The following is a 21,877-nucleotide window of genomic DNA, read 5'->3' on the forward strand; positions in this document are numbered from 1 at the left end:
TTTGACAAGAATCTCTATATAACTCTTTGGTTCTTTCTTTAAAATGAAGTAGAGGATTTACTCAAAGTATTAATTCTGAAACAGTTTCATATACATTCCAGATATGAAATAAGGGGGCCAGAATTTAGCTACTATGAAAGATCAGTTAAAGAAAGGGGTTGGGAGTCATGGAGGATAAAATGTCCAAACTTTTCTTTTAACTGAAAAACACACACACGTGCAGACACATACAGTTTCTGGCACTCTTCACTCACACTATTCTCACGAGTGTTCATATTCTCTAAATGCAACGTAATTTTTTAAAATGACAAAGTCTGGTTCTATGTTTCCCCCAAATAAATTTCTTGAACCCTTTCCATTCTGCCCACATAGTATAACTCAGTGTTCTTGACAGGGGCAGAGCTGTCAATCTGTGTGATCTCTGTAAGAAAGCCCAAGGAGAGAATGATATAGGGGAAGGTGATGAGTATTTTTTAAATTTTTGTGAATTCTTGTTGGCAAATTTGCTTTTTCCCTTGTAATTACTTCTTTTAGAGATGTGTTATGAATTAAAAATAATAGAATACAGAAAGTTAAGTGCATAACTTACTAAATGCATAAATATTCGAAGAGGTAATTAAAATAAAACAATACTTTAGCCTTAGAATACTGCATGTTTTGGCGACAAATAAAAGTGGATACATCTGAAATTTTCTAGACCATGATAGCTAGAATATATTACTGAACAAAGAAGTGTTTCTATAATGAAGTAGCATGCTGCATATAATTAAAGCATTAAAATAGTATACAGACAAAAGCGTTAGGCACAACAAGCTTCATTACATATGACGAAAGATAAAAGAAGAATACATTTGTAAAACCAGATGTCCTAGTAAGTAAAAGTAAAAATAAACTGAAATCTGACCAGTTTATAAATCTATCAATTATATTGGACGGAGTCAAGTAAAATTCTGGCATTCTCATTTTTCTACTTCTATCCAACAATTCACAAAAATAGATGACCTTAAGGGTTTTTTTTTTAAGATTTTTATTTATTTATTCGACAGAGAGAGATCACAAGTAGACAGAGAGGCAGGCAGAGAGAGAGGAAGGGAAGCAGGCTACCTGCTGAGCAAAGAGCCCAATGTGGGACTCGATCCCAGGACCCTGAGATCATGACCTGAGCCGAAGGTAGCGGCTTAACCCACTGAGCCACCCAGGTGCCCCGACCTTAAGGGTTTTACCAATTTACTTCATAACTCTGAAAGTGAACACTGCTCTGATATTTTAAAGAATATTATCTGGACTGAAGGACATTAAAGTGAATACTGGGAAAATAATTTATCCAATTCCCACTAGCAAAACACACAAAAATTCAGCTGCACTCATACATATCTAAATATGTCAGCTTTCTCTCAGAGACATGCCCTGAATTATGCTACAAAATAGAATACCTGTGAGATGAAAGAGCATTCAGGATGTCAAAACAGAAATACATTGATTACTAAAACATAACTTTAAAGTGCTTCCAGCATATACAAAATACATTTATATTCCATAGTTATGTAGTGAATAGTACTACCTTATTATAAAGTAAGCTTTGCATCTATTTGCCATTTATCCCTCAATTACATGGTAAAATTGGATTGTTAAAAATAGAAGAATACATAAATATAAAAATCTTTGGTTTTATGCCCTGAAACCTTTTATCCTAAGATGCGTAGAAAAACCATTACTTTGAAAAAAATGTATATTTGTGATAAATTATCCATTTTCTGTAACAAGGTGTTTATCTTAATTTTTGAAACCTTCAGGTCAAGCCATTCATTCTGTCATTCCATGCTTTTGAATTTCAATTTCATTCTTAGTATCTAAAGTATTGATCTAATAATCATACTCCTCCAAATATCTACAGTCCTTTTATATCCCCCTAAACTCATTTATTACAAAATGCATAAAATGTTCCCCTGTGGTGCCAATAACAAAAGAACAAACAGAACAATAAAAAGAAACAATGTACATTTTTATTATATTTTAATGATATCCCCCTTGCCTGTACATGTACAACCAAGTAGAAACATTTTAGCCACAGGCATCTCCAGAGATCTACTTTATGCCATTCTGCAATATAAATTAATGGGAAGAAACTTCCATTAACAAAAAAAGTTAAAAGGCAACTAGCAATCTATCATAAACATACAGTGCATTTATGAGTTAGCTCATCCCAAATCACTGTATGAAAGCCAGAGTACCAACATTGTTACATGTATTTCTCCTAAGGCTGCATAAATTTCTCTGATTGAGGTTCCATATTGTTTCAATAATCATAAGTAGACTACAATTTGTAGGTAGAAAATGATGTCTTTGGGGTTAGCTAGAAGTAGAAGAAATGACATCCATTTGTTGGTTACTCTTATAAGTTCAAGTTTACATGGGCTCATATGCTTAAGTATATTTCTTTCTTTTAAAAGTTTTAAATATTTGCTAGTCATTTCTAACCATGGTCTCAAAATTCTTGATCACATACTTCTTTCAGTAAAATTTAGTATTAATATCCCAAAACATGGTACTCACTCTGGGTGAGTTCATCAACAATAATGGTGGAAGTAAAAATATAATATGCAATGTGTTGATGATTTCAATTTAGAAGGCTAATCTCCTGTTAGATATGATCAGCTTAACACTGCTTTATCTCATGTTTTGTGCTTAGGTCATATTAGGAGAAGCAATGTCAGCTGCCACTTTCCTCTCCTCTTGCATGTGAGTATTTTCTCCAATCTGACATTTCTATGCATATTTCTTTTCAGGCCAATGTAGGTTTGGTGAGGGTTAATTTAATCAAAAATAGATAACATAAGGAGCCATATGGTGCTGAAAGTATGCTGCTTTGTAGAACTCCTACTTTTCCCTTGGAACCTCTGCACTAGTGTCCTAGTGCAGGGAGGTAACTTATCAATCTAGGAGTAAAATTGATATACATAATTGTTTACAATAAGTATATACAAAAGTAAATTCTCTTATTTTCTTTGCACCTATCAGGGATATGCATCTAGACAAGAAAACACGCTGTAAGTAAAGTGTCCAAGAGCATGGATCTGGGGATTTAACATGGGTCCTATTTGTAAGCATAAAACAATACTCCCCTATTTATGATTCCTAAAACAAGACAATGCTTAATGGAATTCGATTTTTTTTTTTTTGCTATTTCAATAATTTCAAATATAAAGTATTTCTAACTTAAGGGGAAAAAAACATTTCTTAGGCTAGCTTAAGGATAATTGCTTTTTTAAAAACTGGGTTTGGTATGACTAATGTTATATAGTCAGGCCTATATACTTGGATAGATGCTAAGATCATAGGGTAACTGTAAGGGAAAAATTCACCCAAATCAAAAAATGAACATTGGGTGTCCTGATATGTAATATTTAAAACAAAGAGTTTCCCAGTATTTAAAACAAAACAAAAACACCTTTTACCTAATAGTAGATATTTATGTCTACCTATCCTTGAATCAAATCTTGAATCAGCTTCCATACTTTTCCTGGTTACCTTTAGGTAATAAAAATATCCTTAGCTTACTTTCAGTTAATAAATAAACATTCATTTACATTTTACATATTAAACTAAGTCCAGTCTTGTGGCATATAAAAATCCATGCATATATCCAGTTTGGAAATTTCTTCCCCAGCTTAGGTGTACTACAGCAAGGAAAGAGCAAGCCCTTTCTCAACACTGCAGGCCCTGGGCAAAAGGACAGCTATCTCACATGTCTGAGTATTTAAACATTACAAATAAGGTTAATAAATAAAATATATTGTGAAATATATTCTTCTTTCTATATATACAGATATATATATTCTTCACCTTTCTAACAATGTGAAGTACTAGGTTTGCATTTCAAACTCCCAGATACTTCAGAATTCCATAAAACAATGTGAGGACCCTGGGAAAGATGGCTCTCAACCCACCCTTGTCTATGGATAACCCAGCACCACCATCCAAGCTCTACCAACCTTGCTCAGTAAACAGCTACCCCATGGCCTGATGCTAAGCTGAAGGGTATGCACACCAGTGACACAGTTCATACATGACAGGGCAGATATGAAGAACAGGCCCACTTAGGCCCTTGAGCTAAGCTTGGTGTCATTTGGACATAGTATCCTGGGGTCCTGAGTACCTTGAGCATGGTCTAAAAGGGGAAATCTATCTCCAGGTGAGTAGGCATGTTCCTTTGCTCCCACTGACTTTTTCCTCCATGGTGAGAGTTGATGTAAAATAAAGGCCAAAGCAAGGTCTCCAAAATGAGAGGTTCAAGGCAGGGGAACCCTCCTGGTAGGGCCCAAGGAAAGAACTGAGAACCAGGATTGTTTTGTTTTGTTTTGTTTTCTCATTCCAAGACATGCTCAACTCTCTTGTTGTATTTTGACCTCTCCAGGGTCAGAATAGATCAAAGTCTTCTTGATGGTCAGGTTGAAAGGTGACATTGGTGACTACTAGATGTGCTGAATGTACAATTGTGGGTTCATTCTCCTAGGGCAATTCTGTGGGTTTTCTGAAGACACCTGGTTTCTGGGAATTCCTTACCTCTAGCCACCTTCTCTGATGGGTCACTATGCTTTACCTCCTGGTTCCCTGTGGACCACCACTCTGGCAAGTCAGGGAGCTTCCCTGGACTTTCCCCTTGGGCTCCATCTCTCCTATGATAACACAGCCACTTTGTTTTGAGACGTTCATATCAGGCCCACAGGAAAGCCACATAATCTTTCCCTGCCATATTCTGAAAGTGTAGTCTGTTGCTTCAGTCACAGCCTCTTGACTTTGGACATCCCCAGGCATGTGTTAAGGCACAAGTGTGTATGTAATTGCATACCAGAAATCACTACAAATTACAAAGGAAAACTTAGTGTTTTCTTTCTGATCTCCCATGGTTTCTCTTTTCTTTATCAGTAATAATGTATTTAATATAGATCATGTTTTTAAAAAGGTAATATTTAAGGAAACAAGATATCTGCTTTTAAATTTACTAAGGCTCTTGAATTTTGTACTTGAGAAATCTTTAAAATAAAAGTTGGGCAAGAAATTTGAACCTCAAAGAGGGACTCTACTTTCAAATGACAAAACAAAATCATGTCCCAAATCTCTGGAAACAGAAAGTGACCAGTAGGTTCATTTTAAATATATTCTCTGAATCATTTGAGAATGGCAGGTCATAAACTACAGCAGAAATATAGCTGGCAATAAACATTTTTCTTCAATTCAATTGCTCTGAAAGGGAAAGAAAAAGACTATGTTCTCAGATAAAAATGTAATTTACACCCATATAATGCTATACTCAGAGAAACTGAAATAAGTTATATTTCTTATGAGTTTGAAATATCAATTAAAAAAATAGAGCCAATTACAAGTTAAACTATTTCAAAGAAATAAGGCAATTTCACATTTGTTTAATTTTTGATATATGTCTATCCGTGAAAAAATATACCAAATACCTTAGATGAATTCATAACTTTAAAAAAGCAGTTGATAGTCCCAGAACTTACCTAAGCAGACTGAAAAGATTAACCAGAGATAACAACCAGCCATCCTGAGTCAACTCAACTACATAGTTTTGGTAATGTTGGCAGTAATGTATTAACATGGACACCATCATCTTTTATAGAGAGAAAAGTGCACATGGTGACTTTCAGCAAAAAACAAACAAAAAATAGCAACAACAACAAAAACAAAGCAACAACGAAAATTAAAATCCATGTGCATAGACTTGCAGGTATACAATGAACTTCATCCTAAATGAGTACAAAGAAAATGATTCTGAAAAATGCTAGCTGTATTGTCACTAAAATAATATATTTTCAACTTCTAAGTGGACTCCATTGGTTACACTGTTCAAATATGGTGAGTCATTTATAAATGGCTCCACAGAAATTTGGAGTAATTTCCCAGCCTCTAAAAAGGCTAACTTGGACCTTTGGAGCTGGCCATCAGGGATTTATCTTTACTGTTGTACACATTGTACTGTGTTTGCTGTTCTCACTATATATGCAGAGCCAATCAAGAAGAATTTGGAATAATTATTTATTTTTAAGATATACTCTGATTTTCCCTAAAAGCAGTTGAGACAGCTTGCAAAAAATCCCTACATATTAAGAGAGGTAATAAAAATAGATATCTGAAACCATATCGTGTCATGGGAATGATAGGTTCCTAGGATAGATACTTACTGATTTGTCTATCCAGACAAGCAAAATCGCTTCTATAGTTCTCAGTGAAATGAGTTCTCAATGAAAACATTGAGCATCTTTTTTCCTCAGAGAAAAGAAACATGTACTTCCCTGAATTTATATAAATTGTACCAATAATACACCGATAATAGGTATCTTGTCATTCACTCAACAAATATTTACTGTAAGCCTACTATATGATAGGCACCTTGCAAGATATAAGGGATAAATTGGTATGTAACATAAGCACATAACTCTGCCAAATAAGGGCAAGTAACCCCAACAGGTCTAGTACAAGAGACAAGACAATTGCAATTATTTCCATGGCAATTCACCATGGTTTTCTCTGGGTTTCTATTTGGGTGGTCAAACCACAAGCTGAGCTCCTACTAGTCATTCATTTATCAATTATATTTTGAGTACATGCTATATGCAAGGCACAGTTCTTGGTTATAATCAGGAATCAAGAATGACTCAAGTGGAAATTTACTTTAAGCTACCTGGGGTAATGAGAAATACACAAATAAATACAAAGTAAGGTAGACGGAATGGAGAAATATGTGTCAATCAAGGTCAAATTAGTGGGGGCTTTTTTGCTTGAAGGAGTGGGAATTGTGGAAATGTTCCTATAGGATCTTTTCCTGGTATTTCAGATGAGCCATAAGGAAAAGGGCTCCCCAGCAGGGAAAGCACATCAGCAAAGGCAGCACAATGGGCAATCAAGGAAGAGGTAGGAGGAAGAGCAAGTGGCTAAGTTGGGTAAAGCATCTGGTACATAAAAGGGAATATGGGACTACAGTAGGGAAGGAAGTTAGGTCAGGGCTAGGTTCGACAAGTGGTAAGGTTCAGCTTATGGAGTTGGTGGCCCTGTGTCTCTTACTATGCAAAGGCTAGCAATGGAGACATACAGCTAGACTTTTGCCTTCAAGGACTTTATAATCTAATATGTATATGGCAAGGCAAATCCAAGATCCTTGCAGTTAATTATTCTCATGTACCTTTCATCTACCAGATGATGTACAGTTTTCTAAAGACAGCAACAACACAACTGGCACCCATCTGGGAAGGGCATATTCAGATGAGCCATCTGATCTGTGACATAACCACCTTTTCCTGTGCCTACCTCGTATGAGTGACTACAGTTTCTCAGGACTCATTTCTCCCAGAAGGGTAACTCGTGCTGCAGTCCTCTCTAAGTACCGCTGGCTCCTGTCCTACAATATTACTCTTGAAGGATTCACTGCCTTGGCTGTGAGAATGTAGCCCACAGAGGACCTCAGCTCAACCTAAAGAGATGCACCATGAAAGCATACACAAGTGGGGAACAGCAGCAGACAATGGGCTGAGATGGTAAGGGCGTATATGGAGAAAAGTGACTCCAAGGAAAACAGTGTGCTGACTGCAAAGCACAAACTCTATGGCACAGAGTCTAGAAACGAAAGTGGCAAATGGCTCTCTAGATATTCCTGATGGAAAGCATTTCTCACCACTCCTTCATATCTCAGACAAAGGAAGTCACCACAGCAAGGCAACTAACATAATCACTATCTCTGAGGAGAATTTCGAGTGCTGAGTCAAAGCTCATAGACAAGTATGCGTGGGTGGACTTTATTCCTTGTGTGTATAGGCATGAAAATGAGTCTATGAGAAGATGCAAAGGATCCTTGAATTGACGTTCAACCTCACACCACTTGCCACCTCCATATTCACCATTCAGTTGACTGTAACTCTTGTACCATCCCATGGCTCTACCTTACTTTGTTTTCATCTATCCTCTTTTCTTTGCCTAAAGATGACTCTTCATCTGAGCTTTCAATGCTATTCCCACTCTCCCATTCCCATCTTTTCCAGGTAATTGCGTTAAACAATATTAAACAAGTTCTTAAAATCATCTAAGATTGTGTTTCTATCACTCTTTATATACTGCCAGGCTTGCCAGAGCTTTCAATAAGTTAATGAACACTGGCAATCTCCCAAAGGAGGAAAAAATGTACAGTGTTCCCAGACTTGTTTGGCCACAGGACTTTTGTTAGATGAAGCAGTGTTTTTCTCCATATTAATTTCATCAGCTATTGAAGTCATACACTGTTTTGTACAGCTTCTTGGTTTTTTGTCTTCCACAGAGCCCAACATCATGGAAGACATGTTATTAGCAGACAATACATTAATGGCAGATTGGTTAACAGATTAAAGTTTCAGTTACTCACTTATTTATTTAGCAAATATTTATTGAGCATCTACTGTGAACTTTCTAGGCATTGAAAAAGAGGAAAAAGTAAACAAATAAGTCCTTACTCTTAGGAAGCTTACTTTTTAGAGGCAGGAAAAACAAATATATAACATGTCAGGTGGTGAGGAGTGCTAAAAAAATAAAGAAGAAAAAAATTTTAAAAAAATAAAGGAGAATAAGAGGAGCAGAGATTACAGAGATGGTAGAGGAAGGTTTTACAGAATGACATTTTATTCAAGTCAGGTGGAGAAAAGCACTCTGAGAATTAGCACTTGTGCAAATATCTAGTAAGAAAGGGAGCGAGCCTCATTGCTATCTAGGAAAGAGAGGCTTGGTGAACACAAAAGCAAAGGCCCCACACTGGAAGCAGGTTTGCTAGGTTTGCAGACGGAAAGGAAAATGGTGTGACCAAAGTGGAATCAGCGTGATGGAACATGCATGGTTGGAGAGAAGGTCAGAGATGGCCAGTCTCTTGGCTGCTCTACAACTTTGGATTCTACTCCAAGGGAACTAGGAAACCACAGGTGGGTGAGGTGGGGGTGGGGTTGTACAGATCTGCCCTAATATGAGTTGTGTTTTAAAAGGATCACCTTGGCTATTGTTTTGAAAATGGCCTAAAGACAATGTAGAGATAGCACAGTTATTTGAGTATGTCATAACAGGTAATGGTGCATTAGTGACACAGTGGAAGTGTAAGAAGTCATCAGAATCAGAATCAGAATTATGTTTTTTAAGTAATTACATAGCATACAGGAGACACATGATGTAGGTAACTCTTCTACAGCATTTCATTGGAAAAGAGACATCTGGAACAACAGTATTAACATGTTTTCATTCTCTCTTCTCTTTTTCCAATCTCCCCTTCCTTGTTCCCTCCATCTCACCCCCACTTTTAAGAAGACATACAGTCTTGATTACAAGACTTCGATTCTAAACTGAGACATCTAGTGTTCCCATCCTCTCAGGGGCAAAATTAGCTCAGATAAAGTCAGTATTTATTTTAGCTTTCAGTCTCAATTTCTTTTACCATAATTAAAGAAAAAGTGTCTTGAAAATCAATCATGTTTATGAATGTATAGAATTTTTAATTGTATGTAATACTGCATATATTAAATTGCCTGGATATCATCAATATGGACTTAAAAGTAGGCAAATTGACCAGTTATTTCTGTTTCACACATCAGGAAAACAAGGCTTATCATAACCATTAGTTCAAGTTGATATGACTTGTTAATGGCATACAGTTTGGGCCTCTTCTACAGTGAAGTTCTCAACCTGCTTCATATCTTCTCTATTTAAATAAACTATACTCATTTTATTTAGATGGATCAAGAAACAATTCCTTTACTTATTACTAAAATAACTTTTTTTCATATGGCGGAGGGAAAGAATTCACATTTAGAAATGTTCCACTTTAAGATGTATCTTATAGGGGTGCCTGGGTGGCTCAGTGGGTTAAGCCTCTGCCTTCGGCTCGGGTCATGATCTCAGGGTCCTGGGATCAAGCCCCGCGTTGGGCTCTCTGCTCGGCGAGGAGCCTGCTTCCTGCCCGCCTCTCTGCCTGCCTCTCTGCCTGCTTGTGATCTCTTCCTCTCTGTCAAATAAATAAATAAAAACTTAAAAAAAAAAAGATGTATCTTATAAAATGCTTAAAACTTCCTGAATATCTAAGGGTAATTTATTTCCAAAACACATATTGCCTTAATTTTTCTAAACTTATAGGCTATGGCATGATTGCAAAATCATTTAGGAATTATGAGAGCAAAATCAATCAAGACACATTTTAAAGGCTGATGTTAGTAAATATCCACTCAATGCAATTGTTATTTCCGGATTTCCCAATGATGTCCTCTTTTTCAAAACCATTATTATACTTTAGTATATAATTATATTAGTGATGATTTACATATCACTTCTATTTCCTTTTCTTTAAAATATACCAAATATACTGTATTTTACTGTTATGAATTGGCTAATATGAAAGATAAAGCAATATACAATATATCTAAAGACAACCAATCTTATTGGTCCTTTAAAAATATCAAAATTTGAAAATTTAATATCTTAAGTAACATCATATACATTAAAGGCATTGATTATATATGTATATGTGTTTGTATTACACATCTTTTAAATCTTTAAAAGTTTAGAGTCTATGCTAATGATGCTGTTAAAAACTAGAAACAAATGTGAATAACAAGGCATACTAAAAATTGTAACGTCTTATAATTTTTTTTTGAAGATTTGTGTATTTGAGGTGGGAGGGGCAGAGGGAGATGGAGACATAATCTCTAACAGATGCCCCACTGAATGCGGAGCCCCATGTGGGGTTTATTCTCAAGACCCATGAGATCATGACCTGAGTGAAAACCAAGAGTCAGATGCTCAACCAACTGAGCTACCCAGGAGCTCAAAATTATAACAATGTATTATACTGCCCTAGTCTATGGCAAAAGTAAGAAAGGTTATCATGTATCTGGACAATTCATTAGCAAAAAACAAATATTTACGATCCCAGTGGAATCCACTCCAAACTATTTTCCAAATCTGAATACTGTTCAGCTCTTCTCAAGTCCCCAGGACCACCTTAGTCCTAGTCATCATCACCTAAACCAGCTGGTCTCAGGTGTTCCACTCCTGCCTCCAACACAGCCGGAGGCCCTCTCCAAACAGAAGTCAGTTTGTGTACTTTCCTCTTGCTCTTCACCCTTCAAAGGTGTCCTTCCAGCATTACAATCAGATAAAAAGTTCTCCCTGTGGCTTATAAGGCCTTCCATGATCTTTTTCACCCCTCTCCTCAATATTCACCATACCCCAACCACACAGCCCTCTTAGGACTCTAGCATTTGCTATTTCCTCTCTTGGCTTGCCTAGCCCCCTAACTTCATTTACCATCTATGCTCAAATGTCAATTGCTGGGAGAAAACTTTCTTGGCCATGTCTACAATAGCACACAAACACCTGTGCCCTTTGTATTTACCCTTATAATATATGTCAATACTTGGCATAGTATAACATTATAATCTTTTTAAATTGAGATTTTTTTGTTGAGATAATTGTAGATTCACATGCATTTGTAAAAATAAATCAAAGAAATCCCATGTACACTTTGCCTAGCTCCTCTCAATGGTTAACATTTTGCAAAACCATAATATAAAAGCACAACTAAAATACTGACATTACTATGTCAATCTTACTCAGATTTCTCCAGTTTTACTTCTATGCATTTGTATAAATGTAAGTAAGTCTATACAATTTTATCACATATGTAGGCTTGCTCATCTATCATCCCAGTCAATATACTAAATAGTTCCAACACCACAAAGGTATCTCATATCCTCTTTTAACTACATTTAGCTACCTCTCTTCTCCTCTAACACTTGAAAACTACTAATGTGTCCTCTATTTCTAAAATCTTGTCACTTCAAAAAGTTAACATAATTAGAATCATCTTGTATGTATTCTCTTGGGATTGGCATTTTTTTTTTCACCCAGCTTAATTTCCTAGAAATTTATCTAAGTTATTGGATGTATCAACAGTTCCTTCCTTTTCATTAATGAGTGGTAAGTATGCCATGGTATGCATATACAACTGTTTACTTAACCATTCATCTAGGCATCTGGGCTGATTCTATTTTTGGCTATTACCAATAAAGCGGCTAAGAACATACACCTATAGATTCTGGTGTGAACTTAAGTTTTAATTTCTCTGGGATAAATGCCTGAGAGGATGATTGCTGGGCCATATGGTAAATGCATACATCATAGTTTTTATTAGCCATTTTCCCATTACGATAGAAGTCCTATGATACCACGGACTTGGTTATTTTGGATGGGTGCTGTATCCCAGTGTCCAGAACATACTTGGCACAGAACAAGGAGTTAATATATATCTGTTGGCTGAGTAGACTTCAGAGCCTTATGGAGCCAATGTGCACAGATGCTTTTGCTTTTATAACTGATTAAAATTAAATGAGTCGGCAAAAAGTCTCCCTGGGAAAAATGATTGAGACGAGAGTAAGAGAGGTGTGGCCCCTGAGGTGTCAATTTGAGCCCTAAATGGAAGAGCAGTTAGGCTGGGCAGCTGTGTGTATAAAGCCCCAGGGAACACATCAGTTGCCTGGATGGCCACCAGCAGAAGACAGAGCTGCCTACTGCTTAGCAGTATTTTCAAGAAGGGACCAGCTGCAGAGTCAGGGAGCTTGTATTATTTCCTAAGCACATGTTGGCACCCTGGCAAAATAATAAGTAAGCTCCAAAAAAAAAATGTGTCAAATGTGTAAATAAATAAATAACTTCGTCACAGGATTCGGTTAAGTTTTCAGGGGAGAATGATGCTTTACACAGGCCACTGGGATGGACAATGGTAGTTCAGAGAACAGAAATTTGGAAATCAAGGTTAAGAGCATAAGCTGGGAAGCTTGGGAAATTTGGATTACATGCAAAAAAACTTATTTTTTTAAAATTGTATTTGTGGAACTACGTCTATTCCTGGAGATCCTTTTATATAATCATGAGTCAATCAGTTCTAGAAGGTCAGGTCTACTAGTATAAATATACCACTTTCATGAGTATAACCTTCTGGCAAAGTTTGTTTAACGTGTTTTTGTCCAGAGTTTGTTTTCCTGACAATCAAATTTCTTTTAATAAGTAAAAGGAAAAAAAAGAATGTTTAACTGTTATTAAAAGTAGCAATTTTCAAATATTTTGAGTTTGTGAATATGTGTGTATCTTATTGCAAAAATCACAAACTGTGTCCATATTTGAATAGTGTAAATGTCCATTATATATATATATCTCCCAGGACAGTGCTCTTTGTAAGGCTCCTGAAAAGGGTGAAAACACAAAAATTAAAATGCCTTGGAACTCTGATAGATTAAAGGATAACATATTTTAAGAACAGTGACCTAATATCTTTCTCTGGCCTGATTCTTCCAATCAGTTCTTGCTGTAAATGGTTGAAAATAATAAAATTCGGGCGCCTGGGTGGCTCAGTGGGTTAAGCCGCTGCCTTCGGCCCAGAGTCCTGGGATCGAGTCCCGCATCGGGCTCACTGCTCAGCAGGAAGCCTGCTTCCCTTCCTCTCTCTCTGCCTGCCTCTGCCTACTTGTGATCTCTCTCTGTCAAATAAATAAATAAAATCTTAAAAAAAAAAGAATGCAAGTGGAATAGTAACATCTCAATATAAAAAAAAATAAAATAAAATAAAATTCAGGGGCACCTGGGTGGCTCAGTGGCTTAAAGCCTCTGCCTTTGGCTCAGGTCATGATCCCAGGGTCCTGGGATCAAGCCCCACATCGGGCTCTCTGCTTGGCGGGGAGCCTGCTTCCCCCTCTCTCTCTGCCTGTCTCGCTGCCTATTGTGATCTCTGTCTGTCAAACAAACAAACAAACAAACAAAAATAACAAAATTCAATAAGGTTGCATGATTATACATTTAATGTGGGATTATGTTTGTGTATCCCAAACTCGGTTTAAGTATTTCTCTGCTTAGATTTTTAAGGCATAGTAATTCCTCACGGTATGGTTCTAGAACACTAATTCCCAGCCTTGGTTGCACATTAGAATCATCTGGGGAGATTTAAAACTCCTAATGCCTAGCCCATACCCCAGACCAATTAAATCACAGTCTCTGGGGTGAGAGCTAGGCATCAGTATTTTTCATAGGTCCCCAAGTGATTCTAATGTGCAGCCACGGTTGAGAATCAGTGTTCTAGAATCATCTGCATTAGGTTCACTAGCATACTTATTAAGAGTCAGACCTGGGTCCACAATTATATGGATTAAATTGGAATACTTATAGATGAGCAAAAGAAATCTGAATATTTATCTGTACTCCCAGATGCATACTAAGTTTGAAAACCTCTGGCTTCTAGAATTAAGGTGGCTAACACTGACCTGTAAAGTCATTGGTGAGTAGGACAATTTGAAATTTCAACCCACAGTTAAAAAATCTTTTGGGTTTTGGAAAGAAGTTTATTCTGGAAATCTCTTTAGAGGTCTGAATTTAGCTAGTGTAGTTACATAGTTTGCAGGTGTCAGTAGTAACTTCAGGTAAAGGTTCCAAACAGTTTTCAAGTAAATACTTTATTAGGGGAAACTGATCTTCCCATGGAAAGCTAAAATAAAGAGGCCATCAAGCTAAAACTAGAAAGAGTAATTTTAAAAAATAATAATAACTTATAATTAAAGATATTAAGAGAGGAATTCTTATAGAAAAGCATAGAGTTGCAATTGAGCTTCCCCTTGCCCACCACTCACTTTTTTCTTAAAAAAACTACAATTAAAATATTTTCAAAGGAAGGGAAAAATAAAGACCAACAGGAATCCCCATTATGTTTAAAAATATTTGCGCAGTGGGGCGCCTGGGTGGCTCAGTGGGTTAAGCCGCTGCCTTTCGCTCAGGTCATGATCTCGGAGTCCTGGGATTGAGCCCCGCATCGGGCTCTCTGCTCTCTCGGGGAGCCTCCTTCCTCCTCTCTCTCTGCCTGCCTCTCTGCCTACTTGTGATCTCTCTGTCAAATAAATAAATAAAATCTTAAAAAAAATATATTTGCCCAGTAAGGATAGTTAACCCCTTAAAATATGTAAAGTATGTTCTCAAACCTCTCATCTGATCCTGACAAATAACCTGTTTAGATCAGCTCTCCTTCCTTGAAGAATAAGAATGAAGAAAATTTGTGCTTAACAGGAATTGAAGGTTGGGAGCTGCACATGCATAGGGAAGAACGGTCAGAATGCTCTGAGTGGTAATGTGGACAAGGAGTTCTGGGAACGAAGATACTGTCCTTCCCTAAGGCATTAGATTTGTTCCCAGGCAACAAATAAAATATGATTACTTCTAGCCAGCCCAAAATGCAGCTCCCAGAATAAAATTGCATATATAAAAATATCTCCCAAAAGTCTAACCTTTAGACAATTTTGGTGCTCAATTCATCCTATAATTTACATACACACACATATACACGTGCACATATATATATATATATATATGCACACACATATATATGTCTATGTATGTGTTTCACATTATTCTACGGTATTTTAAGAACATGTATAATTTGGTAATTCTATATAAAAATTAATATGAATCATTATTAGTTTAATATAATTATAACCTCTGATACTTTCATGATAAAAAATGCACATGTAATGGCTAAAATCCAAAACCCTGACAGTAAAAACAAATGCTGGTGAGGATATGGAACAACTGGAACTCATCCATTCCTGGTAAGTATGTAAAATGGTAGAACCACAGTGGAAGGCAGTTTGAAGCTTCTTACTCTCAAGCATCCTTTTGCCAAATGATCCAGCAATTGCACTTCTAGGTATCTACTCAAGTGAGTTGAAAACTATGTCACGCAGGACAAAAGAAAAACCTGCACATGAATGTTTATAGCAGTGTTACTCATAACCGCCAAAAAACTGGAAACAACCAAATGATATTCTTCAATAGGTAAATGAATAAACAAACTTGACACATCCATAAATTGGAATATTATTCAGTTTTTTTAAGCTATCAAGATACAAAATGACATGGAGGAACCTTAAATATATATTGCGACATGAAAGAAGTTAGTCTGAAAGGGGTACATACTATATTATTCCAGCCACATACACTTTAGGATTCTAACTACATGACATTTTGGGAAAGGCACACTGTAGAGATAATTAAAAAAAAAAAAAATCAGTGATTGCCAGGGATTTTGCAAGGGAAGAAGGGATGACTAGGCAGAGCTCAGAAGATTTTTAGGTCAATGAAACTATTTATGAGGCTATGGTAGATACATGATATTATGTATTTTTCAAAATCCATAGAGCTGTATAATACAAAAAGTGGACCCTAATATAAACTATGGACGTTAGATAAAAATGATGTATCAATATCATTTTATCAATTGTAACAAATATACATATTAATGGAATGTTAATAATAGAATAAACTATGCAGGGAAGTGGAGGGATAAATGGGAACTCCCTGCTTAATTTCTCTGTAAACCTAGAAGTATTCTAAAAATGAAAATCTATTAATTAAAAAAAGGTCATGTGTAGATAATATAAATGCTGGCACTGGAAACATTTTTTTTTCTAATCTGTAACATATTGACAAAATAGTTGTTAAAGTAAATCTATTAATTATGTATTTATCACTCCTATATCATGAAACTTAAAAATTCTTTAACTAGTTAGCTATATTCCCAAAGATACTTAATTCACATTCTGCCACACAGAACTAAATTAATACCCCCCCATATATGGATGCCTGAAGAATTTTTCTCAATCCTTTTTCCAAATGAAATGTTCATATTATATTGGTACATTTCTCATTTTCATTGATTTTCAATATAGTTTTGATTTGCAAAAGCGATAAATATTTTGCCTATAACATAGTTATGTAACTGCAAGCTGATTACTTTCAGCTACTGAAAGCCTTGTGCAGTACTTCTCAAACTTCAATATGTGTGTGGGAGTCTACTGGGGATCATTAAAAAAAAAACAAACCCCAAAACAAAAGCTAGTTCTGATTTAGCTGATGTGAGGTGGTCCTGATAAAATACATTTCTAACAAGCTTCCAGCTAAGGCTGATGTATGACCTCTCACTTTGAGCAGCAAGGTTCTCGAGCACATTTGGGCCATGATAATATTACCACTGTGAAAAAATTAACCCAAATACCTAGCAGTCCTTACAAGGGATTAAAGAGCTATTTAAAAAAGAGAGCGAGCGAGCTGCTTTTTTGTTTCCCCCTCCTAAAAAAGCTTTCGGGGCTCCCAGAACTTCTAAATCTGTTTTCCCAATATATAATTCTTTTTAATTTCATCCATAAAGAGAATGGCTTGATAACCTTTGTACAGTGTGCAAGCTACCCATTTAGCTATAATACTCTCCTAGCTTGTATGAACCAAAGACCATCCATCTCTAGTTCAATTCCTCAATTTGTGTGTCTTCAATCGCAGAAAGGCTGCTCAAGGACAACTGGCTCAAGGTCATTTAACCAATAACTGTAAAGGTCAGGTCTAAATCCAAGTCTCTGATTTTAAAGTCCTTTTCTCTCCATTCTCTGTTTCTGATAATGATCCACTTCAGAGAATAGGGACTAGCTTGCTGAGAACACAAAATCCCAGTTCTGCATTGAATCTCTCAGCCTCAGGTTCCCCAGGGCAATTCTTAACATGGATTTAAAGTCTTGTGGGGAACCAGGTGCAATAAGGGAGAGAATTATTTTGTGCTTCAAAATAAGCCTTGAAATTCAACAAAATTATGTGAATTAACGAGCTTATTTGAATATGGTGTAAGGTATGAGAGAAAAGACTTGGATGTTCCACTATGGAGAGGGTGGCCAAGAATGGTTTGTTCTAGTTCTTCAAACCTGACGGTTCTCTTGAAAGCATTCATAGCTAACCACGTGTGGGAGTAAGAGGCGGACAGACACCTCCCCAGGACCTTGGCCAGAGCAAACTCCCTTATACTAGGATAATCAAATGGTAACCAAATGTCTTCAGTGGGATTTCTAAACTATTAAAGATAATGGAAACTAAATGTTTCTTCACAATACGAAGAAAACAAGGCTGAGAGATGTGAAAATAATATTGTGCCATTGTACAGATATTATTATTTGGAACTCAGATTTGGAGTTTCTCGACCTCTGGTTTAAGGACTAGCCCTAACTTCACACTGATAACAGCAGTAGTTAGGATTACAGAGCTAGTCAATAGGAAATATTTAGGTGATACTAGTGATACTAGATACATATGCTGTCTAAATACTGTCCTAAGGATTTCTAACAGTATGAATCTGTGTATAACCTTACTCTCTCCCTCCTAGAGCCCTGCCGCATAGGCAAGAAAAAGTTAGGATAATGGGACCTTGGGTAAAATTCCTGCTTCAGAACTTTGGACAGCATCCCATTATGAAAATTCTGTTCTCATTTAAAAGGGGGACTCCTCTGTAAATGTACATATGGCTCCAAATTAAGGTCCTTAGCTGGGTGGCCAGACTGTCTTCCTCTGGGCACTACTCTGACACCATATTACAAAGATTTGTAAATACGTAAGGTTAGAAATATTCTCTTCATGGGATTAAATGAATGTCAAGGCAGCCAAGATTTTGGGCTCCCATGCCTATCTCCTTGGGGATGACCTGAGCTGTTTGTGTGTGAAAGCCAAGCAAGGACACCACAATAAGGGAGAGTCAGCCTTGATTCTGGCCCCGTCTGAGAAAAATGAGTAGCTCTCAGTTCCTCGTGGGTGATCAGAGCTCTTAGAGATAATTACAAGCAGTTTAGGTGCCTGTTGTAAGAAGCACAAATGCCACTGTACTATAATAGGCTTCTGTGGAAATTTTACAAATTCCCAGCTACAGCAAGTCTCCAGAAAAGTACATTATGCTCCTATCATCTCAGAGCCAGGAGGTACTCTGTGTTTTTGGCTGGTGGTTGGAAATCTGGCTCTGGCTGAAACAACGAGCTTCAGCTTACTCATCCATAACACCACGGTCTTCACCATCCCTCCAGTATTTAGAGCTCATATATTCATTCCTCATTCTTCCTACCATGTGCCATTCCTCTGTTCCCCTCCTTCCGATCAGAATCCTCTCCTGCCTTCAAGACTCGGCTCCTGTTCCTCAAAAAGTTGAAAATAGAGCTACCCTACGACCCAGCAATCGCACTACTGGGTATTTACCCTAAAGATACAAACGCAGTGATCCGAAGGGGCACATGCACCGGAATGTTTATAGCAGCAATGTCCACAATAGCCAAGCTATGGAAAGAACCTAGATGTCCATCAACAGATGAATGGATCAAGAAGAGGCAGTATATATATACAATGGAATACTATGAGCCATCAAAAGAAATGAAATCTTGCCATTTATGATGACGTGGATGGAACTAGAGGGTATTATGCTTAGCGAAATAAGTCAATTGGAGAAAGACAACTATCATATGATCTCCCTGATATGAGGAAGTGCAGATGCAACATGGGAGGTTTGGGGGATAAGAAAAGAATAAATGAAACAAGATGGGATTGGGAGGGAAACAAACCATAACAGACTCTTTTTTTTTTTTTTTTTTTTTTGTCAGAGAGAGAGAGGGAGAGAGAGCAAGCACAGGCAGACAGAATGGCAGGCAGAGGCAGAGGGAGAAGCAGGCTCCCTGATGAGCAAGGAGCCCGATGTGGGACTCGATCCCAGGACGCTGGGATCATGACCTGAGACGAAGGCAGCTGCTCAACCAACTGAGCCACCCAGGCGTCCCACCATAACAGACTCTTAATGTCACAAAACAAACTGAGGGGGGCCAGGGGTAGGGGGGTAGGGAGAGGGTGGTGGGGTTATGGACATTGGGGAGGGTATGTGCTATGGTGAGTGCTGTGAAGTGTGTAAACCTGGTGATTCACAGACCTGTACCCCTGGGGCTAATAATAGATTATATGTTTATTAAAATATTAAAAAAATATATTAAAAAAAAAGACTCAGCTCCCCAGTGACAGCCCGCCCTGATAGCACACTGTCCACAGTGGCCTCCCTGCTACACCCCCTTCAGCCATTAAGGACCCTGACCACTTGCTTGGCATTTATGTTGAGCCATACTTCTAAGAAGACAGCATCACAGGCAGACCTATTTCGTTTAACTTCCCACGGTAAATAAGAACGGAGATAAAAGAGAGAAATGCAGGTAACATATCTGTTGAACATTCAAAGATTTTCACACTAAAAATGCCATTGTGTAAGAAGGAGGGAACTGGCTCATAGACAGCGCCGGGTGGACAGTTTTCTTTTCTTTTATATCTCTGAGCCTCATCAACAGAATAATATCTGGGAAGCCTGAAGAGTATAGATGCAGGACAAGTATGAAAGAAAGAGGCAGACATCAGTTTAAAGTAAAAGGCAAGATTTTGCAAGTTTGGCTGGAGAATAATGAAAAAGAGCACAAAACTACTAGCCCCATACACCACTGGGTGGAGTGAAACATAGTTCAGGAGTCCTCAGTGGGAGATGTGATATATTCAGTGGGAGAGAAGCAGCATTAGCCAAGTCTCAGGGTTCTTTGCTGCGAGAAGCTTCTATCCGTCTATGACCAACGAGAATGATAATGACTTGTATACTTCGCAATCAATACTAATAAAAGCACAACGACTATGGATGACTTACTGTGCTGACAGTGAATCCCATTAAATCCTCGAGGACATTTACAGACGTAACCTATGAATGTGTCCCCTCGGTACGCTTCACTTATTTCACAGGTTCCTCCATTATGGCACGGATTAGGGATGCAGGGACCTGAAAGACAGAAGAAAAATTGCTGCATTATGCATACGCTTGAAAGGAGATACTGGGCCAACCTTTTGCAATTAACAATTTTATAGAGAAAAGTGTTCTGGATTTTAGCGGCAGAGGAAATGGAGCCGTTGGGCGGGGCTCTGAGACTAACAGGCTGGGATTGAAGCGTAGCTTCCTGACTTTTTAGCCCTGTGGTTTTGGAGGATTTATTTCACCTCTCTGTGCCTCAATCTCACCTTCTGTCAAATGTCAGTATTAAAGGAATCTATCTCAAAGGGTGATGATACACAGATGAAAAGAATTCCCAAATATAAAACACCCGAACAGTGTGTGATGCACATTAAGCAAAGAAGAAATATTAGCATTGAGTAAAATACTTTTATTAAGTTCTCCGAATTGTAAAATATCTTCTGCATGTTTCAAAAGTAATACTGAACAGCAATTTCTGGAGTGATGAACACTGAAGAGCTTTTATAAAACTACTGATGAAAACAGCATAAACTTGCAAATGACTGTAACCACGCAGTCCAAGGGAAGTGGATACCTTCTTGCAATTCTTTTATTGGTTATTTATGGATTTATAGTGGGGCATACTTCTGTGAATCATGATTTTTGCCAGTCTATAAGAAGTAGCTCATCAAGTTACAAATATGGGGAAAAACAGGGGGAAAGGGGAGAGGGAGAGAGAATCCCAAGCTGACTCCCTGCTCGGGGAAGAGCCTGACACAGGACTTGATCCCACGACCCCGAACTCATGACCTGAGCTGAACATAAGAGCTGGCAGCTTAACCAACTGAGCCATCCAGACACCCCAGGCTCATCATTTTAAGCTTTGGGAAAGTGTAACCTCACCAGAGCGCAGTACCTGTGACAGCCAGTAGAAGTGTGGTGTCTCATCTTTGGAGAAAACCAGCTGTTAGCATTATGTGGGTGTAGACCTGGGCTAGTGCTATCTAACTATAGAAAGAGTAAAGCTCTTTCTACACCATCTTCCTTCCTTCCTTTTCTCTTTTTGGAGGTGACAGGTTTATGTCACAGTCTGGAGGCTCATCCTACCTTCTCTTGCTTCCACTCCCCCCAATAATCTCTTGCATCTCTAATTCTTACAGTCTTACAGGTGGCTTACAGTTGACTTCTTTGAACGATGCTAATTGACTTGGGTCAGAATCC

General features: G+C 37.6%; 1 protein-coding gene across 2 annotated transcripts in view; it reads right to left on the minus strand.

The window, feature by feature from the left end:
* EDIL3 (EGF like repeats and discoidin domains 3) overlaps positions 1-21,877 on the minus strand; it is a 425,477-nt gene that overhangs the window by 202,338 nt on the left and 201,262 nt on the right. For both annotated transcript variants that reach the window (XM_047731177.1, XM_047731176.1), the window contains one exon: positions 20,579-20,707. In XM_047731177.1, the coding sequence (XP_047587133.1) occupies positions 20,579-20,707 (129 nt within the window). The remainder of the gene's footprint in view (positions 1-20,578; positions 20,708-21,877) is intronic.

Source organism: Lutra lutra, chromosome 5 (genome assembly GCF_902655055.1).
Source record: "Lutra lutra chromosome 5, mLutLut1.2, whole genome shotgun sequence".
Lineage (NCBI taxonomy): Eukaryota > Metazoa > Chordata > Mammalia > Carnivora > Mustelidae > Lutra > Lutra lutra.